General features: G+C 37.0%; 1 protein-coding gene across 2 annotated transcripts in view; it reads right to left on the reverse strand.

Annotated features, from left to right (window-relative positions):
- Positions 1–1289: 1289 nt before the first annotated feature.
- The window catches only part of GMPS (guanine monophosphate synthase), a 61885-nt gene continuing 41264 nt past the window's right edge, over positions 1290–21910 (reverse strand). For both annotated transcript variants that reach the window (XM_055569259.1, XM_055569258.1), the window contains exons 8-16: positions 21030–21181; positions 19338–19511; positions 17890–17995; positions 15533–15648; positions 12750–12875; positions 9976–10091; positions 5122–5252; positions 4012–4184; positions 1290–2735 (exon numbers count right to left, since the gene is read on the reverse strand). In XM_055569259.1, coding sequence (XP_055425234.1) covers positions 2634–2735; positions 4012–4184; positions 5122–5252; positions 9976–10091; positions 12750–12875; positions 15533–15648; positions 17890–17995; positions 19338–19511; positions 21030–21181 — 1196 coding nt within the window. In that variant the 3' untranslated portion in view covers positions 1290–2633. The remainder of the gene's footprint in view (positions 2736–4011; positions 4185–5121; positions 5253–9975; positions 10092–12749; positions 12876–15532; positions 15649–17889; positions 17996–19337; positions 19512–21029; positions 21182–21910) is intronic.

The following is a 21910-nucleotide window of genomic DNA, read 5'->3' on the forward strand; positions in this document are numbered from 1 at the left end:
AGTGGTCAAGAACCTGCCTGCAAATGCAGGTGACGCTGTTAAATCCTTGGGTCAGGAAGATCCCCTGGAGAAGCAAATGGCAACCTCTCCAGTATTCTTGCCTGGGAAATCCCATGGACAGAGGAGCTTGGTGGGCTATGGGTTGCAAAGAGTCAGATACAACTTAGTGACTAAACAACAACAATCTTAGAAATAAATGCTTTCACTAACCTGCCTTCCTCCTTCTAGTAAAATATATTTTCAGATGGAGAGGTGTCCTAGCTAAGTGGTAAATGAGGGAGGGGTGTGCAGGCATGAGCTGTCAGGGATAAACAATGAGGAGTTTAATTAGACAAGGAGCCACTGTCCAAAGCCTTGGTCAAAGATAACCATCCCATAAGTTTATATAATTTTATATAAATTATGTAATTTTAAAAATAGGTTCAAAAATTCATTTAAAGCTGTAAAATGGAACTGAAATCTTAACTCTTCTCAGGCCCCTGTATAAAATACTGTGAAGGTATAGAGCAATACTACATGACACAAAGTAAAAAAGTGCTTTGCAAAGGAACACAGGGTACTAAATATTAAGAAATCTTTGAATTCTAGAATTGTTTTTTACTATATCATGTCGACAAGTGTTTTGGAGAAGCAGTTTTTCCAATTTTATTATTAAGAAGGATTATATAAAAGGGGGTTTAGTGAACAAATATCAGGAATAATTAGGTTAAAAAAAGCAACAACTGTTTCTAACTTCAAGATTTCTTAAGAGCTTTGAAGATAATGAAACCCATAAATCTCCAAGATGAAAGGACAAGTGAGCAGCACGTCCCAAAAGTACACGACCACCTACCCCTTTATCTCTGTGGAACAGTGTTGAGTGAAGGGTGTTCAATGTTCATCGTTCATTCAAGTGAACAGTGTTCCACAGAACATACTTTAGGGAAAAAGTCTTCCTAGATTCCTATTACTTGTCTGAATACAAAATTATAAGACACTTTTGCTAGAAGAGGAATTCTTTTGTCACATAAACACAAAGGTTTACAAGCCTTTTATATACTGTCTATTTCAGCTCTAAAATAACGTACCTTCAAATCTGTTAAGGCCAGGCCACTAGTATACCCTTCTCTGTAAAAGGCCATTATGAGTACCTCATTGTTAGGACAGAGAATGAACCCTTCAAGTTTTGTAGAAGTCAAATACTGCTATCTCTCAGATACAGATAAGTTACAACAGTCAGAAGCTCTTCCCTTGCTGGTCCAGGAACACAGTTTTCTTATACCCTGGGCCAACCAGAATGAAAGGAAGACTTCTGCCATGCGTAATTTTATTATTTATCTAAGAGTGGATTCCAAACAAATTTGTATAGCTGTTTAATAATACAGAAAATCTTAAAGACTACATAAAAGAGGCAGCAACTTGAGATGGAATTCGTATGAGAAAATACAAGGTAACATTTTAAAACAGTAACATCAACTAAAATATTGAGAGATAAATGATTGTAAAATTCAAATCTAGTACTATTTTTATAGTGCATATATGAATGTTATAAAAGCATCTGTTAGAAACTGGTGGCAATGGCAAAAAGTCCTATACCAGTTCTTGAATGTTCTCTTACAGCTGGTAGAAAGGAGTACAAAGTTTGGCAATACTTGGCATGGGCCAAGACAGGTCACAATCTTCGGAGCAGTGCATTAAAAAAAATATCTATAGATTACACCAAGAGTTCATTTTACAGCTCTTTACTAGATTATATAAACCGCAGGCATGCATCTGTAAGCTGTGGGCATGCATGATGGTTTCTGTGATCTCAGAGCTTCACTCTGGCCAAACGAGATAAAAATGCTCGAACTTTACACTAGACCCAAAGACAGTCTCTTCTGTGGACAGAACAGAAACTTCCTCTACAAGGCTATGGGAGCTTGCGACGTAAGACCGGGAGGAGAAAGCTCCTTACTAATGAATAGGTCGACAGAGCGCAACGTGGAGCATGATTTGAAAACATTTTAAATGGAGACCATTCACAGTTCCTTCCTCCCATGACTGCAAGGACATAAAACCCAAAGTACTTCAGCAAATTCCTGGTGCTTTTCCATCTTAAGGTAGCTTACCATTTTATGGTCTCAGTGTCCTACAAAAGTGGGTGGGACAGCCCACCCATATCTTTATCTGATATGTTGACCCATTCCTGGAGAAATAAAGTTACTTACAGGGAAATTCAGTTTCGCCAAAAGGTATACATACTAAGTCACATTGGTAAATAATGGTGTTTCTAATATCTCTTAGAAACTGGCAAGGGGACAGAAGTCCACTACCAGCCCCCAAACTCACCCACTTCCATACATCTTTGATTGCAGAGACATCAATAGACACAGTGAATTTATACATAAAGAACAAGTGAGACAGAGGTAAAGGCAAAAGCAGTGTCAGTCTGTCTGAGTGTAGGCAATGGTGCTTTGATTATACCCGTACGAACTCTTCAGTCCCTTTTAGTTATCCCCAGCTCAGCTCTTAAGCCGTAGACTTTTGCTGCAGAGAATTCAGATGTGATGTGGTTGCTCCAGTAACACTTTTAACAGTACTGCATTCAATACTGGGAATGGTTTCTAAACAATTTAAACTGCACACGGAACTTTAGTAGAACAAGAAGTTTATTACTCCCACTCAGTAGTTCCTGGGGGCTTTGATGTTAAGTCATACATAATTCGAGAAATACCAGGAATCTTCTTAATCTCAGTGACCATCTTTAACACCACCTGTTATAAAACAAAGATTATAAATAAAGAGCTAGAGTCCATTGCATGTTCAACAGGGCTAGAATTTGTAATTTCATTTGTAATTTCAAATTAAAACACAAGCTATTTTCACCACTGTTCTCTAGGTATATGGGCTTCCCTTGTAGCTCAGATGGTAAAGAATCCACCTGCAATGCAGGAGACCTGGGTTCTGTCCCTGGATTGGGAAGATCCCCTAGAGAAGGGGATGGCAACCCACTCCAGTATTCTGGCATGGAGAATTCCATGGGCTATACAGTCCATGGAGTCGCAAAGAGTCGGATACAAATGAGCAACTTTCACTTCCTAGGTATATGGGATACATTTATGATTAATTTATGTAATGACTCTACAGATTTAAGTAACTTAAATTCAGTAGTACTCAAAGTGCAGTCTGCAAGTCATGGGTGTTACTGGTCCACAGCAAATGTTTAGAAGCATTTATAGCAACCTGACACTGCTACAGCATCCAAGCCTGTGACTTAATGGGTGGAAAACAACGCTTCACAGGTTCTCTGTGGCTCACAACTCCGAGGCCACTAAGGTGGCACATAACACAGGTAATAATAATCATTGCTACATGTATAGACGAGGAAGGCCTTGTCACCTAACTGGCCAGAGACTGGGCAAATGCAAGCCTAAGGGAAAACAGACTCTAAGCCACATTCTCCAATCCACATATCTATACTAGCTAGTAATATAATCAGAGCCCTGTATTAGAGTCCTGGAACAGTGGTACAACTAATAAAGTCTTGCTTTGACTTTTACTTGCTATCTTAGAAACAGCTCCTCTGGAAAGAACACTCTAGTGGAGGGATAACAAGAAAGAAGATGGGGATCAAAACTGTAATTGCTAGTTGGCAGAGCATGAAGAAATTCATGGGTGCCTGGCCATAATGCTATTAAATCTCATCCTTATATCTAATCAACTCTTCTTCACTCCTAGGGTTTTCTTTTTTAACTTGGAGGACACTATTTATAAGGCAGAGGTTGGCACGATTAGATAAAAAGATAGATTAGAGTTGGGAGTCTCCACATAATAATCAGACATCTGGAGGAGAGGTTAATAAACTTAGGGCCTTTTCCTACTATAATGTATTAAATAATGAATTATGTGGACATTAAAAAATGAGAGCCTATTTTATGAACAGAAAACCAACCTCAGAAATATCAACATTGCCACAGCCTATCCCATTCACCATTATTATAAAATGTTAAGGTATTAAATATGTACATCAGAAAAAAATGTTTATATTACCTCTACGGGGATCTCATTGCCAGGGGTTGCAGGTATACCAGTCATGAAATCACTAGTAATAAAGGTTCGAATAACCACAGATCTCTGGCAAGAAGGTTGCTTCTGAAGTGGGTCCCGATCAAAATGCAAAGGTGTCAAAATCACTGGCATCTGGCTGATTTTCCCAGCATACCCTAGAGAAAGGAAGTTAACATGTAGAATCAATCACCATGCCATAGGAAAGCACTCTCAGTTCAATTAAATCCTTCCAGACAGGATCTAAAATCACACACAACAGACACAGCTCTTCTCAGGACTGTCATCATGTACTGTATTCAGCTACTCTCATAGCACCGTAAGCAAATGCAATCACAAATACAAATTATAGAGTCCGATGACTGCAGTGATGTGCTATACATATAAGTCAATTCATTATTCATGTAATTATCTTTGATACTGCAAACACAGAATAAGAAAATACTGAGCCACTAACCCTAGAGGGAATCCAGAGTTAGGGTCTTGCAAGCCTCTAGTCATAACATATTCATCAACTGATCAATATATAACCTTTCTTTATGTGTTTTCTGTTTAAAGACACCTTGCTCAATATCTATTGTGGATTCATTAACTGTGAGCTCACAGCCAATGGCACTGTAACTCTAGCTTGAAAGAAGCTTATCTAACACACCTGTTTTCTCAGTAAGGCACAAGATAGTCTTCCTGTGCTTAGGAACCTAGTCAGCAGCACCTCAGCACTAAGCTTAGAGGACATTTTTAAACAGTGAAATCACCAACAAAAAGCATGAAAATGCAAAACAACATGGCATTAAATAGACGACAAAAAAGACACTTTTTACAGAAACAGAGCTGAAACAAGAAGACAGAGGACTGCCATCTTCAACCTCAGCTGGGAACATCTGAGTTGAGCAACTCAAATTTTCTGTCACTTTGTGCATGTCTGCAAGTGACTATAAATATGAGTAAATTCTATATAGATAAGGCAATGTCACAGAACTACCCAGAGAATTAAAATAATAATACTAAAAGCTGAATCCTCCTACTAAAAATCATAAAGCCAAGCTTTCAAAATTTAGTTGAAGCATGTAGTGATGAACAAAATGGGCAACTTACCAGATTCCCTGAGAATGTTATGGGCCTCAAAATCAGCTTGGCGTAAAGTACTGAGCACCCCTGTGGTCAAGAAAGTGGGAGTAACATCTGTAGGAGGTTCTTTAACTGGTGGGCCAAATATATAAACAACTCTAGAAGGAAGGAAGTGAAAATTATAAAGAAAATACATTTTAGTATGAGGAAACAAAGCACATAAAATAACATTTTTTGCATTTGTCCTTAGGCCCGTCTCTTACCCACTTTAAATCCTCAATGGGAAGGACAGGATTATAGAAGGTATTTGTTGTCTGAACCTTTCTCAAAATACATTCTCTGAAATACTAGTGTGAAGATAAACTTGATTATCACAATCCTCTTTCCATTTAATGTACTGGATTGAAAAGTATACCCAAAACTTCATGTTCATCTCAAATCTGGGGGTGAAAACAGGGTCCTTGCAAATGTAATCGAATAAAGGTCATAATCTGGGGCAGGGGCAGGAGGCTAATCCAATGATTGGTGGGTGTCCTTCTAAGCAAAAGGCAATCTGGAAAGACAGACACACAGAGAAGAGAGGGCCATGTAAAGATGGAGATGGAGTCTGGAGTTCGACTGCCTCAAGGCAACGACTGCCAGCAAACATCAGAAACTATGAAGAAGAGAAGGATTCTCCCCTAGACCCTTCAGAGAGAGCAATGCCCTGCTGAGACCACCCTTGATATCAGAGTTATAGCCTCCAGAACTATGACATGATATATTTTTATTGTGTTAAGCCTTCTAGTTTGTGGTGACTTGTTATGGTAGCCCTAGGAAATCAATTCACAGAAGCCTGGGGGAAAAATGAATTAAATAAATAGGTTTTAAGGGCAATGCTAAAGAATACTCAAGCTACTGCACAATTGCATCATCTCACACATGAGTAAAGTAATGCTCAAAACTCTCCAAGCCAGGCTTCAACAATACGTGAACCATGAACTTCCAGATGTTCAAGCTGGTTTTAGAAAAGGCAGAGGAACCAGAGATTAAATTGCCAACATCTGTTGGATCATCGAAAAAGCAAGAGAGTTCCAGAAAAACATCTACTTCTGCTTTATTGACTATGCCAAAGTCATTGACTGTGGATGACCACAAACTGTGGAAAATTCTTCAAGGGATGGAATACCAGACCACCTGACCTGCCTCTTGAGAAATCTGTACTCAGGTCAGGAAGCAACAGTTGTAACTGGACATGGAACAGACTGGTTCCAAATAGGAAAAGGCATACGTCAAGGCTGTATATTGTCACCCTGCTTATTTAACTCACATGCAAAATACATCATGAGAAACGCTGGGCTGGATGAAGCACAAACTGGAGTCAAGACTGCCGGGAGAAATATCAATAATGCAAATATGCAGATGACACCACCCTTATGGCAGAAAGCAAAGAACAACTAAAGAGCCTGTTGATGAAAGTGAAAGAGGAGAGTGAAAAAGCTGGCTTAAAACTCAACATTGAGAAAACTAAGATCATGGCATCTGGTCCCATCACTTCATGGCAAATAGATGGGGAAACAGTGGAAACAGTGTCAGACTTTATTTTTGGGGGCTCCAAAATCACTACAGATGGTGATTGCAGCCATGAAATTAAAAGACGCTTGCACCTTGGAAGATAAGTTTTGACCAACCTAGACAGCATATTAAAAAGCAGAGACATTACTTTGTCAACAAAGGTCCGTCTAGTCAAAGCTATGGTTTTTCCAGTGGTCATGTATGGATGTGAGAGTTGGACTATAAAGAAAGCTGAGTGCCGAAGAATTGATGCTTTTGAACTGTGGTGTTGAAGAAGACTCTTGAGAGTCCCTTGGACTGCAAGGGGATCCAAGCAGTCCATCCTAAAGGAAATCAGCCCTGAATATTCACTGGAAGGACTGATGTTGAAGCTGAAACTCCAATACTTTGGCCACCTGATGAGAAGAACTGACTCATCTGAAAAGACCCCGAGGCTGTGAAAGATTGAAGGTGGGAGGAGAAGAGGATGACAGAGGATGAGGTGGTTGGATGGCATCACCAACTCAATGGACATGAGTTTGAGTAGACTTCGGGAGTTCGCGGTGGATAAGGAGGCCTGGTGTGCTGCAGTCCATGGGGTCACAAAGACTGAGTGACTGAACGGACTGATAACAAAACTTCAGACACTGTAATATGCTAATATGCACTGGTAACCTCCAAGATGAAGCTATACATTTTTTTTTTTTTACACTTTGGAGAACACTGATCCCGAAGAAAGATTCTTATTTCACTATGTACATATTTCATGAATAAAAGAATGGCACTAGGGAAGCCATTCTTAAAATAAACAGTGGTCCTTTGGTTAATAATCTGCCTGCCAATGAAGGGGACATGGGTTTGATCCTGGTCCAGGAAGATCCCACGTGCCACAGAGCAACTGAGCCTATGCAACACAACTACTGAAGCCCACAGGCCCTAGAACCTGTGCTCTGCAACAAGAAGCCATTGCAATGAGAAGCCTGCCAGCAGTAACTAGAAAAAGCCCTTGCACAGCAACGAAGACCCAGCAAAGCCAAAAATTTAAATAACTAGTAAGCGGGGTGGGGGGTAAATGTCACCAAAGTAAGACTTGTTGGAAAAGGAATGACTCATTACGGCTTCAAGTAAATGTCTGAAACTTATGAAGATACGTTGCAGATGTTAATTAATAAAAGTAGAATTTGGAAGATAGCTTAAAGAAATTAGTATCAAATAAGTACAACAACTCAAGGGGAATCTTACTGCTGATTTGGGGAATCTGTTCTATAAACTTCACCCAGAAAACAAGAGAGAGAAGGGGACAGAGACAAGTGCCACCTGGCTCTTTCCAATCCAGCTCCCAGCCAGCAGGCAACTATCCGTTTTCCTTAGCCATATCTGTCTTTAGCAGAGAAAATAAATCTCCCCTGCAACTACCAAGGGGAAGTTTAACGATGCCTTTTCCCCTTCTTATTAATAGGTACTTAGAATAAAACAAACATACAGAAGAAAAAAGCATCCGATCAAAACCACCAACTGCTTCACTGCCTCCTTCCAAACATACTTCCACAGGAACAGTTTCATCCCATGTATTGAAAGTAAGCCACACTTTAAAGCAATATGCTTCCTAGAGCTCATAATCCTTAGAGGAAAAAGCAACTAGGCAAGAGAATGCCATTAACTTGCTCCTTTTTGTCTTATTTATTTCAAACAAGAGTGGTCATAGAATATGTACAGAGACAAGCTGTCTTCCATCCTGTGTAGGACAGTAAAACTGGAACCGTCCCTCTCTACACAAAGATTCCACCATGCAAACTAGGGGGGCGGGGCAGGGGTTGGCAAAAATTGAAAGCTTTTTAAAAAAGTTACTTAAATTCCAATGCCCCCACCCCAAAAAATTTAAAAATCACCAAATACGTTTTTTAGGGGCTTGCTAGGTTCATATTTTTAAAATCTAGTTTTTTGTTTATTGGTTGTTGATTTTTTTTCCTTTTTGGGAAGTGAGGAAGGATTAAGAATGGAGGGAGAGAGAAACGAGGAAAAACAGAAAAGACAGGCAGAAAGAATAGAATACAAAAGGACAGAGATAAACTTTAAACAAGGGTAAGGGCCCTTTGGTAAAAGAAAAGGACAGAGACAGATGAAACTATAAGAATGCTGCAAAATGAAAAATATACTAATTATATAGTAAAGCAATGGAGCCAAACTTAGTGAAAGGGAATTTTCTGTATGACCAATGAAGTTTATTTAGGTACTAGCATTTTAGAATTTTAAACCATTATTTTAACCAAGACAATTACCTCCATTCAAAATAGGCAATTACAAATTTACCATTATTTATTAATAATTCACTCTTTTCAGTGTATTAAAGGTGTATCTATATTTGGAGGCCTTTGGTTCATCTACGCAAGCCTTTTAACATGTTCCCATTGGTAAAAATGTGACTTCCCTCTGACTTCTTTTCTTAAAGGCCAACAACAGCCAAAAACACTAGCCACAACAGTACAGAAATATACACACCCCGGAAATTCCCTGGTAGTCCAAAGGTTACAACCCTGTGCTTTCACTGCTGAGGGCATGGGTTCAACCTCTGGTCAGGGACCTAAGATCCCACAAGCCATGAGGAACGGCCAAAAAAAGAGAAATGTACACACCCCGCTAAGTAAACACCAACAGGTAGGTTTATAAACTGTAGTTAATTTGAGTAAACTGAAATCTCAAGTAATCCTTTTTGATTCTCAACTGCCTAATACTCATGAAGGAAATAGACAAGAGTAAAAAACTGTGAAATAAGAACATTTAATTAGCAATCTGGTACTAAATGAGTAAGATTTTTGAACTGTAAAGGAGACAATGCTACTGAGTATTACATATAGGTTATAAATCAGCTGTTGATATACCTGACATAAGAAATTTATGTGCAAATTAAAGGAAAACTGGATCTGAAGAACTAAGTTCAAAATTTTTAAAACATTTAAGGCAGTTATTTTAATGATATCTGGTGTGTTTGTATCTTTACTCTGTAATGATTATTAAATTGACCAAGTCCCTAACAGTAAGTAACTTGTACATTTTTTTCAATCTTTCTGGAATAAAACATCATAAAACAAATAGTGTAAGTTGCTAATCAGACATTTTTAAAGTCTTTAAATTTCATACTAAAACTATTCAATAAAAGCCATCCTATTTACCTCAAAAATTTTTTTAATAAGTAGATGATTGTACTGCAATGAACAAACAAAATACTAAGTATTATTAAATACCTGCTGGGTTGTGACCTAAGCTGTCTTTCAACAATGGGAAGACCTTAAAAAAAAAAAATCACAGCCTTATACTACATCTCACCGCGCTGCCAGCTGCAGAACATACCTGTTAATGTTGTGACACATACGAGGTATAAGTCTAGCCAGGAAAATAAGAGATTCCCAGTCAGGCTCATCCTTACTGGAGATTCCACACACATAACTGTAAGAACGACAGTCACCCTAAAAATAAAAATACAATTGATAATTTTTATTGATTTTATATAAATCAAAAGATGGAATGGAAAATACTTCATGCATGGTGACACCGTGGAAAGTACTTTTAACAAAAATATGCTTGACTAAAAATATATATGGATATTTTGCTAACAACATAAATAAATCCTAAATAAAAATTCCCCATTAAATTCTACTTAAATCACCTTAGACATTATAAAGTGTTACAGTAATTTCAACAATTTATTCAACATACACATGAGATCCATTGGGATTTCATTCCAAATATCTGCTTAACTACATACAGACAGCCAGCACACCTAATTTGGGAGACAAGATCTGTCCATATTTATCAGATGGATAAAGGATTCTCAAGTCAGATATAAAAATAATTTATTCCTTTAAAATGAGCTAGTTTTAAAATAAGTAAAGAAAGCAAATTTTAAAACAAGCGAATAAAACTGATAATACTGATTCCTTTTTCATCTGTCTTGTTTAATCCAATTTGCTTTGTAAAAAACTGAAAAGTAACTTACAAGATTAAATAATTACCAAATATGCAGTAAACTTGAGAATATAAGAATTCAGACTATTTGAATGCTAATATAATAGTATCTATTAAAGTTTAAAGCACACATGCTCTTTAATCCAAGACATATTACCGAAACACATGAAATAACTCCTTGAAGAAATAAGATTACTTGCCTATAATAATGACAAAGTGAAAATGGTTTAAATGTCCATTGGTAGGAGAATAATTAAATAAATGATGGTATAATCATACATGGAATATAAGGCAACAGTTAACAATAAGAATCTACTTGCAATGGCATGAAAAGAAGTTCATGATGCTCGGTTAAAAAGAAAAAGGTGATGTACAATGTGTCAAATAATTTCCTTTCATTCTCATTCTAAATGATTCTGAAAGGACATTTAACTATAGAGCAAAAATAGGGAGATTTAGTTTTTAAATGTATTGTGCCTTTGATTTTTCTTTTTTTTTTTAACAAGTAGTTTATTTTGATATTTAGAAAATAAACCTCATTGCTACACTAACCATGAATTATGATTTTTATCTGGATTTCTAAGTCTCAGCTCCAAAGACCTAAGAGACTAAAAGATAACTAACAACAAAAGAAACTTCTATTTTGACAGGAAAAGTAATATAGTCTGAATAAGCGTCATTTTTTAAAAATGAAGTGTAATTAATTTACAATGCTATGTTAGTTTCAAGTATACAAAGTGATTTAGTTATACAAACATATACATACTCTTTTTCAGATTCTTTTCCATTATAGTTATAGTTTCCTGTACTACAGTTGTTTATTTCATATATAGTAGTGCGCATATGTTAAATCATTTTTTAAAAAGAAATCATTCATCCTACAAATTATATTTATTTATCCATAGTATTATCTATGAACTTATCAAAAAATGAGAAGTCAGCATACAGAGCTCCAAGTTTTTTACAACAGACCTAGTTAGAACTGGAGGGGCAGGGGGTCAACCTGTCTGCTCTTCTATTTTTATTAAGTAGGGTAATATCTGCCTGAAATAGCATATCATGAATTTCAAAATGAATCTATGATGAGATAATCCATATACCATTGAAAGAAAATTATTTTTACAATTCCAGGAACAGTTATTTCAATTTGATTTAAAAACAATGTAAGTAGCTTTCACATAAGGACCCTGAAAGAGGGAGAAAGGGGGAAATAACTGTCCCATATCATTTCCATGAACTAAAATATTTTAGTTTAATTATAAAAGAACAATGAAGTTTTACTGTTTATTTAAAAACAGGGCTACATGAATTCAGGAGAAAGGGGAATTTAAAAGAATGGGCTCAGATTCACATATTTAGGGAAAAGAGTTAGATCTGTAAAACATTTCTTTTCATACTTAATTCTACTTTAAGAGAACATTATAACTACATTAACCCACTAACGCACTCACCCAAATTTTTAGTAGAATTACTGACACCTTTTCTGGTTTCCATTTAACTTCAAATCCTAACTCACAGAAAAGAAACCTTACTCCTTCCCTATCCTCCCAAGCTCTTCCCCCTAGAAACTCACTTGATGATCATGTAAACAAAGGCAAACTTAATATAATCTATTTCTGAATAGTATTTCAAAAATGAGAATTATATTATAGTCACATGCTTTTACAATTGGAAAGACTGCACAACAAATACTGAAAATGTTAGTTGTACATTATCACAGCTCAGAGGAAGAAAGAAGACATGCTGAAGAGGCAGAGGACACGGGTTTAAGGAAAACACAAGCTGAGAACAGGCATCCAGGGCCTTTCCTGCAGTCAGAGACTTCTAAAGCCACAGAACATTTCACATCAAGAAGGATAAATAAGGACATGACCTCTCAGTTCCTGTCCTTCAAAGCAAAAGCAAGTCAATCCTATGACAATTCATTCTTTGAAGTTTTACAATTGGTTATAGATGATAGGTGTTTCAAAACTACAAAATCCCAGCCTGAATATTTAGTTCCTACAACCTTATTCGCTCCATAAGCATTCATAAAATATTGCCTTTTTACATTTTTAAACTTGTATACACTTCCGTATTTCATTTTCATTTCTTATTTCAATATTAGCAGAAAGAGCAGCAGAAGTTATGTCACAGGTCAGTGAATTCACACAACTCACCTGCACACCCACAGTTTTAATTGGTAGCAGGAAGGCATTCAGTGAGTGCAGACTTGTAATTTGCATCAGCTTTTCCTGATCCTCTTCTGTCGTGCAGGCTTTAACTCTTTGTAATAGTGTATGTGGCTAAGAAAACCAAAGACATACTTCTTAGGATTTCAAGAAATAAGGTAGTCACTCTTTTCGTACCTATTACTGTCTTATGTATCTATACTTTCTAGTTTATAAGCATTAGATTCTATTTGGTATTTCTAACTTGTGTGTGCTATGCAGTGTTGTCAGAATTTCATCTCTGAGGGCCAGGGCTATGCAAAGTTAAATATTAGGACAGGAAATACAGATAAGATTTATACACACGGAGCCCTTTCCTCTGTCACCAGCAAGGGACACCTCACGAGTCAAATTCTCCTTATCTCCAGGGAAATTTTTTGTTATAAAGTCAACTTTGTCTGAAATGAATTTATCAGTTTATTTGCCTGGTATTGAATATATGTTTTTCTATTCTTTTATCCTTTTCTATTCTTTTACCTTCCCTCTTTCTATCCCTAGGTAAACAGACTATAGTTAGATTTTACTCCTCAATCTAGTTTGACAATTATGTCCTAACTAAAGATGTTGTCTTTTAATTAATAATAAGGTTCAATTCCATTCTCCCAGTTTATTCAGTAGTTTCTATTTGTATGTCCACTTTTTATGTTTCTTTCTCCTTTCTCACATTTCTCTGAACTGAGGATTTTTCCAAATTCATTTATTTCCCCTTTACTAGTTGTGAAGTTAAACCTTCTATTTTCATTCTTTAGCAGCTCCCCTTAAGTGGGAATCTTTAACAAAAGAGAATCAATCTGTGCTCATCTGGCAAGCAATACAACGGTCTTTGAATGCTTTAACTCCAATCAATCCTCCCATGCCTTACAAGCTATTTTAGCTGTATGTTGTATTTTCTTTAAAATAAACACCAAAACTGAGATCAGTTTATACAGCCTGTCTGTTTAATTTTACCCATTTACCATTTTATTTGCTTCCTGTATCTCAGACCATTCAAACTAGGATCCCCTTCCTTCTTCTCTAGTCAGTTCTTTAAAACAGTGGTCCTCAAACCTAGCTACACACTCAAATTACTTAGTACACTCAGGTCGCATTACACATCAATTAAATAAATTCTAGGCAGAAGGGGTCCAAGCACAGTATATTTCAAAAGCTTCCCCTGTCTAATGTACAACCAGGGTTGAGAACCACTGCCTTTAGCTCCTTAAGTAATAGACTATTGGCAATAAATTCTGTTTCTGTGAAAACATCTTTATTTCGCCCAAGTTCTTTGAGACGATTTATCTGTTCTCTATTGTTCACAAGTATTTTCTCTTGGCATTTTGAATTCTTCCTGCTTTTACTGTTCCTTTCACAGCCTGCATAATAGTATTTCCTTTATGCAGTTGCTTTGTCTTTGGCAGCCTGTAGTTTCCACAGTTATGCTTCTGTGTGTGCCAAGTCACTTCAGTTGTGACCAACTCTCTGCGACCTTATGGACTGTAGCCCGCCAGGCTTCTCTGTCCATGAAATTCTACAAGCAAGAATACTGGCGTGGGCTGCCATGCCCTTCTTCAGGGGATCTTCCCCACCCAGGGATTGAACCCGCTTCTCCTGTGGCTACTGCACTGCAGGCAGATTCTTCACCTCTGAGCCACCAGGGAAGCCCACATAGTTATGCCTACTAGATGTCAAATTGTTCTCCTTTACCCTGATTAGGATGTACTATATTTCCTAAATCTGAGGCATGGTGTCTTTCAATAGTGTGCTGTGCTGTACTTAATCACTTAGTCGTGTCCAATTCTCTGCAAATGAGTCACCAGGGAAGCCCTTTCAAAAGTGTGGCAGAATTCAAATACTTTTGTCTATCTCCTTCAGGATATACATTTAAGTTGGCGTTCTCATTTTGTCTTAACCTCTTCTAATCTTATTTTCTCTTTGATGCTTTGTTCCAATTTCTGGATAATTCAAGTTCACTAACTCTCTCTTTAGCTCTTTTTAATTTCAGTTATTTTCATTTCTAGAACTTAATTTTTTTTCAAAGCTCCCAGGCACTCTATATACCTTACTCTCATTAACAATTGCTTCTTTTATTTCTTTGTACTTTATGTATGATTTGTTGCTAATTCCAGTACCTGAAGTGCTTGAGGGTCATCTTCTACTAGCTCTCATTCATTGTGCCTTACTTTTAGATGTATTTTGTAGTTTTTTATTATAAGCTTATATCTGTTAAAGTCGTATTTGTGGGGATTCTCTGAAGCCCAGTTGAAGAGACTCCAAAGGTAATTTACATGGCTTCTTTTCCGACACTCAAAAGCACTACCAACCAAAGCCCACTTTAATCTAGATTATAAATTTTAAGCACCAAATATACAGAAGAACTGAAGACTTCTCAATCATCCTCCGTTTGGAACTAAAATGATCTCCCTTACTTTCTCACAAGACATATGAAAGGGTGTTTTAAAATACTTGATATCAAGTATTTTATTTTCAGGAATTCAAAGTATCTAGTCTGTTAAAATATATAGAATAGCTGATATATAGAATAGCTTAAAAGAGAAGTCTGCATTTAAGAGCCTCTGTAGAATACTGTCTTCATAGTCATTTCCAAAGGTTAAATATCTCTGAATTTTCAAGTAATAAAACCCTAATTAATTCATTGTAAATACTGAAATATAACAAGAATCCATTCAATTCCTCATACTGATTAGCTGTATCTTTTTAAAGCTCCTATAATATACAAATTTAACACAAATTACCTTTTTAACACTTGCAGAAAAATCAGCTACTATTTTCAAAATATTGTTAGTTTCAGGAAAATCCTTACAAATATAAGGTTCTTCAGCACATATTACTCTGATTGCCAGGCCAGGACCTAAAGAAGGGAGTACAATTATATTTAATATAAATGTTATATTTAATATAAAATCTTATTTTTTTTCCCCCTGGACAGAGTTTTTATTGGATGCTGCCCCTCCTGGGGGTGTGAGGAAGGACCCTACAAACGGGCACCTGGGACAGACCCTCCAGCCAGCACTGGAGCAGCTGCCGGGTCACGAGGGGGGCCCCAGGTTCGGCAGCAGTGCTGAGCCCCCGGCGGCCCCCTGGCTCCGCTCCCTCACCCTTCCTCCCACGAGCTCCACAGCAGCCGCTCCGCCTCCATCAGGGTGCAGGCCCCAGGCCCAGGCTGTCGCTGGAGCCCTCATGCGCCATCTAATCCCACTTTTGGGAGAGTCACTTATCCAGTGACTTCGTGTGCTCTAAGTGCCCATGTATAGCATCCAGTAAAGTGCAGTTGCCTTCTGTCTACTCATGAACACTACTCACCTCTCCCCTACCAGATATATTTTTAGCTCTGTGTCACAAGATACTGCTTTTATTGAAATATAATTGACATATACACTTTAGGGTTTCTAAAGTGTTTAACATGAAATGCAGCTATTAGTTTCCCATACAACTCATCACTTTTAGAATGCCTCAATTCTCTTCCTATCAGTTATTTCCATCTCTTATTTTCATAGTACACGTATTAAGAACCTCAAAATTCTCTAATAATTATTTTTAATACACAATATTATGTGCCAATCTACTTAAAACTACTTGCAGACACAATTCTTTGCCAACACACATTGGGACTGAACATCTCGAATACCAGAATTGAAGTTAGTAACATAAACTGCTAATCTTTATGTGGGTCATTATCTTTGTAACACTATTGATGGAGGCAATATGGTAGCTAAGAGTAATCAGTATTGAGGAGGCCTCAGTGGGGCTAGACTCCTGGTTTCAAACTCAGTCTGTGTAACTTTTGGCAAACTATCCTCTGTCCCTAAATTCCCTCAACTGGACAACAGGATAACAGTAGTTGTTATTGTGAGGATCAAATAACACAATATATGCAAAATATTTACCAGAATGCCTAGCTCACACTAGTACTCAAGAAACACTAACTATTCTTTTTAATTTGATTAGATCACTTTCAACTCATCACCTAATAACTATTGTAGAGACATAGGAACTGAGGTAGAAGATGTGCCATGCTCAAGAACTCAAAACAAAAACAGGTTAAGACTTGCTTACAGTCCTAATTAACAAATATCACCTCTAATTATTAATATTTTTATGACTACTTAAAAATGGAATATTTTCATTTGTTCACGAATGAGTTACATACAGCACTGTGAAAACAAATGGTTCATCCATTCAGACAAGTCAGTCAGGGGATAAGGGTTTCAGAGAACTGAGTTTTAAAGTGCAAAGTGAAGTCACTCAGTCATGTCTGACTCTGCGAGACCATGGACTGTAGCATGCCAGGGTCCTCTGTCCATGGGGGTTTTCCAGGCAAGAAACTGGAGTGGGTTGCCATTTCCTTCTCCAGGGGATCTTCCGGACCTAGGGATCAAACCTGAGTCTCCCGCACTGCAGGAAGACTCTCTACCACCTGTAAAAGCAAAACTAAAAAACAACAAAAAAATCTGTACTACACTAAAACAAAACCAACTTATTTTATGTCATGTACAGCAATGGACTGACATTAAGATACGTGACAACGCACAAAGGCAGCGTGTCTTCTATGCATGGTTTCAGCAGCAATGGGAAATACGGCACAATTCAGTTCCAGCTTTTAAAACACAACAGCAAAAAACTCCTTGCCTCCCTACAAGATGCAGGGCGAGGGGACAGTTCTGGGTTGCCACTGGTGAAGCATTCAGTTTGCTACTTTGTGTCACACTTCTCTTATTTCTAGTTAATTACTATCTGGAATACATCATAGTATAGTAGAAAGAACATAAAAACCCAAGTTCTAACACTGAGAATTATATGGCAATGTTATTAAAATATTTCTTGGTTTTCTTATCTGATGGCAACATTACATGTCAACTTATTTACACAAGGATAATGCAACACTTAAATATACATATAATTAAAAATGAGTATTTAATAAAATGAAATATATACAGTAGGCACTAAAAACAATGTTTATTTCCTACCCATCCTTTCCTTTCTTTCAAGTTACATATTCTCTAAGATGATAAATTACTTCAAAACATGTCTGAATTGATTCTTGTTCAACATGAAGACATAATGGCAAACCAAACAGAACTACATTTCTTACCTGGAAATGGATGCCTGGAAACTAACTCTTCTGGAAGTCCAAGTTCTCTGCCTAAGATTCTTACTTCATCCTTATGAAAATCTTTCAAAGGTTCTATTACTTTTCCCTACATGAAAGAAAAAGGCCAATTAATACAAATTATAATAGTAACCAAAATGACACGAAAAACAAAGAACAACAAATTACTCACTTTTCCTGTTGTCTTTTACCTTTAAAAATCATTTTTAAAACTTCATCTTTTAAAGTATTTCTTCCTTTGTCTTTTTAAGGAATTAGATATTTTAGTGATTTTTATATATCTCTTTGAGATACATTTTAAACACAAACCTTTTAAACAGACAAAAAGCAGAGCAAACTTACCCACACATCTCTGCTCTAGTTCTCATTGTAATATAAGTCAATCAGAAAACATACTAGTGTTTAAAAATTAGCTCTCCAAATGATACCATCAAGAAAGTGAAAAGACAACCCTCAGAAGGCAAATCATGTATCTAATAACCAGCAACCAGACTACATAAAGAACACATGCAATTCAATAATAAAAAGATAAATAAGCCAATTTAAAAATGGGCAAAAGATCTGAATAGATTTTTATCCAAAGATATAAAAAGAACCAATAAGCACATAAAAGGTGACTGACATCGTTAGCCAATTAGGGAAATGCAAATCAAAACCACAATGAGATACCTACCACTTCTCATCTACTAGGATGCCTAAAATAATAAAAAGGGACAGGTAATTCACATCCATTAGGATGGCTACTTTTTAAAAAAGAACAGAAAATAACAAGTGTTGGGCAAGGTACGCAGAAATAGGAAGCTTTTTGCACTACTGGTAGGATTTTAATATAGTATAGCTGCTGATGAGACATTAAGGAAGTCCCTCAAAAAACTAAAAATAAAACTATCATTAAGACTCAGATATCCCACTTCTTAGTACATATCCAAAAGAATTGAAAGCAGGGGCTCAAAGAGACATTTGCAAATCCATGTTCACAGCAGCACAACAAAGTTCACAGCAACCAAAAAGTGGAAGAAATCCAAATGCCCATTGGTGATATGTGTATATACATACAATAGAGTATTATTCAGCTTAAAAAGGAAGGAAACCCTATCACATGCTACAACATGGATGAACCTTGAGGACTTATACTAAGTGAAATAAGCCAGTCACAAAAACACAAAAACTATGACTGTGCTTATAAGAGGAATTTAAAATAGTCAAATTCATTGAAACAAACAGTAGAATGGTAGATTATCAAGGGTTAGAGAGAGGGAGAAAAGGTTAGCTGTTGTTCAACAGGTACAGAGTTTCAGTTTTGCAAAATGAAAAAGTTATGCAGATCTGTTTCACAACAATATAAATATACTGAAAACTATTGAACTGTACACTTAAAAATGGTGAAGGAGGGAAAGAGGCTTTATGGTAAAGATTTCAAAAGCTTTTACCTCCTCTCTCAACTTTCTGATAAGTTCTGTGTCGTTGTGATGGGTTTTGATGAGTTCAGCTTTGCCACTTGCAACAAGAGATGCACTTTCAATTAGATCAGGCCGTAAAGTACCTTGGGCAAGGAAAACCTCCTCTGGTTTCAAGTTCATTTCTCCAATTACTTCATTGGCAATCTATAATCAACAAGAGTAAAACAAACAAATTTTTTTTCAAGACAACAAAATTTTATACTTACAGCTAAATTTCTAAGAGTCCTTTTGCAGTACTAACCAGGAGATGAAATCCACCAACCCTCAAATTAAACTCCTTTAAAGACAAATTCTGAAAGAGATGGGAATACCAGACCACTTGACCTGCCTCCTGAGAAATCTGTATGCAGGTCAAGAAGCAACAGTTAGAACTGGACATGGAACAACAGACTGGTTCCAAATAGGAAAAGGAGTACATCAAGGCTGTATATTGTCACCCTGCTTATTTAACTTATATGCAGAGTACATCATGAGAAACGCTGGGCTGGAGGAAGCACAGCTGGAATCAAGATTGCTGACAGAAATATCAATAACCTCAGATATGCAGATGAAACCACCCTTATGGTAGAACGTGAAGAAGAACTAAAGAGCCTCTTGATGAAAGTGAAAGAGGAGAGTGAAAAAGTTGGCTTAAAGCTCAACATTCAGAAAATGAAGATCATGGCATCCGGTTCCATCACTTCATGGCAAATAGATGGGAAAACAGTGGAAACAGTGGCTGACTTTATTTTTCTGGGCTCCAAAATCACTACAGATGGTGATTGCAGCCAGGAAATTAAAAGAAGCTTACTCCTTGGAAGGAAAGTTATGACCAACCTAGATAGCATATTCAAAAGCAGAGACATTACTTTGTTAACAAAGGTCCGTCTAGTCAAAGCTATGGTTTTTCCAGTGGTCATGTATGGATGTGAGAGTTGGACTATAAAGAAAGCTGAGTGCCGAAGAATTGATGCTTTTGAACTGTGGTGTTGGAGAAGACTCTTGAGAGTCCCTTGGACTTCAAGGAGATCCAACCAGTCCATCCTAAAGGAAATTGGTCCTGAATATTCATTGGAAGGACTGATGTTGAAGCTGAAACTCCAGTACTTTGGCCACCTCATGCAAAGAGGTGACTCATTGGAAAGGACCCTGATGCTGGGAAAGATTGAGGGCAGGAGGAGAAGGGGACGACAGAGGATGAGATGGTTGGATGGCATCACCGACTCAACAGACATGGGTTTGGGTGGACTCCAGGAGTTGGTAATGGACAGGGAGGCCTGGCGTGCTGTGGTTCATGGGGTCGCAAAGAGTTGGACATGAGTGAGTAACTGAACTGAACTGAAGGACAAATGCTTATTTAACATAATTCAAAAAGGTATAAGAACATCCCCAACAAAGCCAAAAGACATCTACCCATTGAAATATCCAAAGAACTAAAATCTAGTATCAACTAAAAATATCTATTCTTAAGCAATTAAAACAACAGCCTGACAATGTAAGTACATGTTTTTTAAAACATAAAATAGTTTCTATTAGTCAGTATAATAGCAAAACACAGTAAAACTCATGGCCAAAAAAGAATCAAAATTAGTCACAAAATTTGACCATTTGGTATAATGACAAGGAAAAAAATACTAAAATTCACATTTAAAATAGTACACACTGAGAATATTTAAGAAGTACCTTAACAAAAGTATCCCCAATGATTTTTCTTTTCTCCTCAGGACTTGTAGTCATATTTAACGTTTTGCTAATTCTCTTTCGTGGAGTTCTGTCTTCATCTGATATTGGTAGAGTTGTTGTTCCATTGTAGAAAGAATGAGCAGCATTTATCACTGGGGAAGAGGAGAGAAGCATATTTTAAACTAACAGAAGAGTTTTGAAAATAGTAAGTAGTAGATCAACTACAAAAAAGAAAACCTATATGGATCCTCTGATTCTCCCCTTAAACTGCCTACATATTCTAGAACTACCAATGAACTATGACTAACAGAGTCCATATACGGGCACTCACTGAGTTTTGTTCCTTTGAGAATTCTGTGGCATTTTACTATCTAGGACCATATTATCACAAATTATGCTAACTGCTTTCTCTCTATTCAGTGCTTCACCAGAGCAACAAGCAAAATCCCCCAAAAGGAGTCAAAGCAGCGGTACATATACAGGGATCAAAGTCCTAGGAATTGCACAGTGACCAGTCCCGTGAAAACCTAATGTCTAAAAACATACTCTGAGCGATCCTTAGCTGTCCTTTTAAAGAGTAAAGTTAAAAAAAAAAAAAAAGAAAGGGTTCTCTACAAGATGCCAAGGCAGGTGGCTACTTCACTTTACTGAATTTGTAGGTCTTTCTCTCAAGCTGGTCAATTATCCAGAGAAGACATCTCCAATTTCCTGTTTCTAAGCATTCTGATAGCCTGAATAGAGGAAGTGGCCAGTGGAGGGGAAGAGATATCATTCTGTACATAAGGCTTTTCCTTAATGTTACCGTTTTTAACATACAATCTTCCTTCCACCTTCAACTATGCCTGGTATTGACATGCCCAAGTCCTAAGCCTCTCTTGTTT

The sequence above is a fragment of the Bubalus kerabau genome, chromosome 2 (genome assembly GCF_029407905.1).
Source record: "Bubalus kerabau isolate K-KA32 ecotype Philippines breed swamp buffalo chromosome 2, PCC_UOA_SB_1v2, whole genome shotgun sequence".
NCBI classification, from domain to species: domain Eukaryota; kingdom Metazoa; phylum Chordata; class Mammalia; order Artiodactyla; family Bovidae; genus Bubalus; species Bubalus kerabau.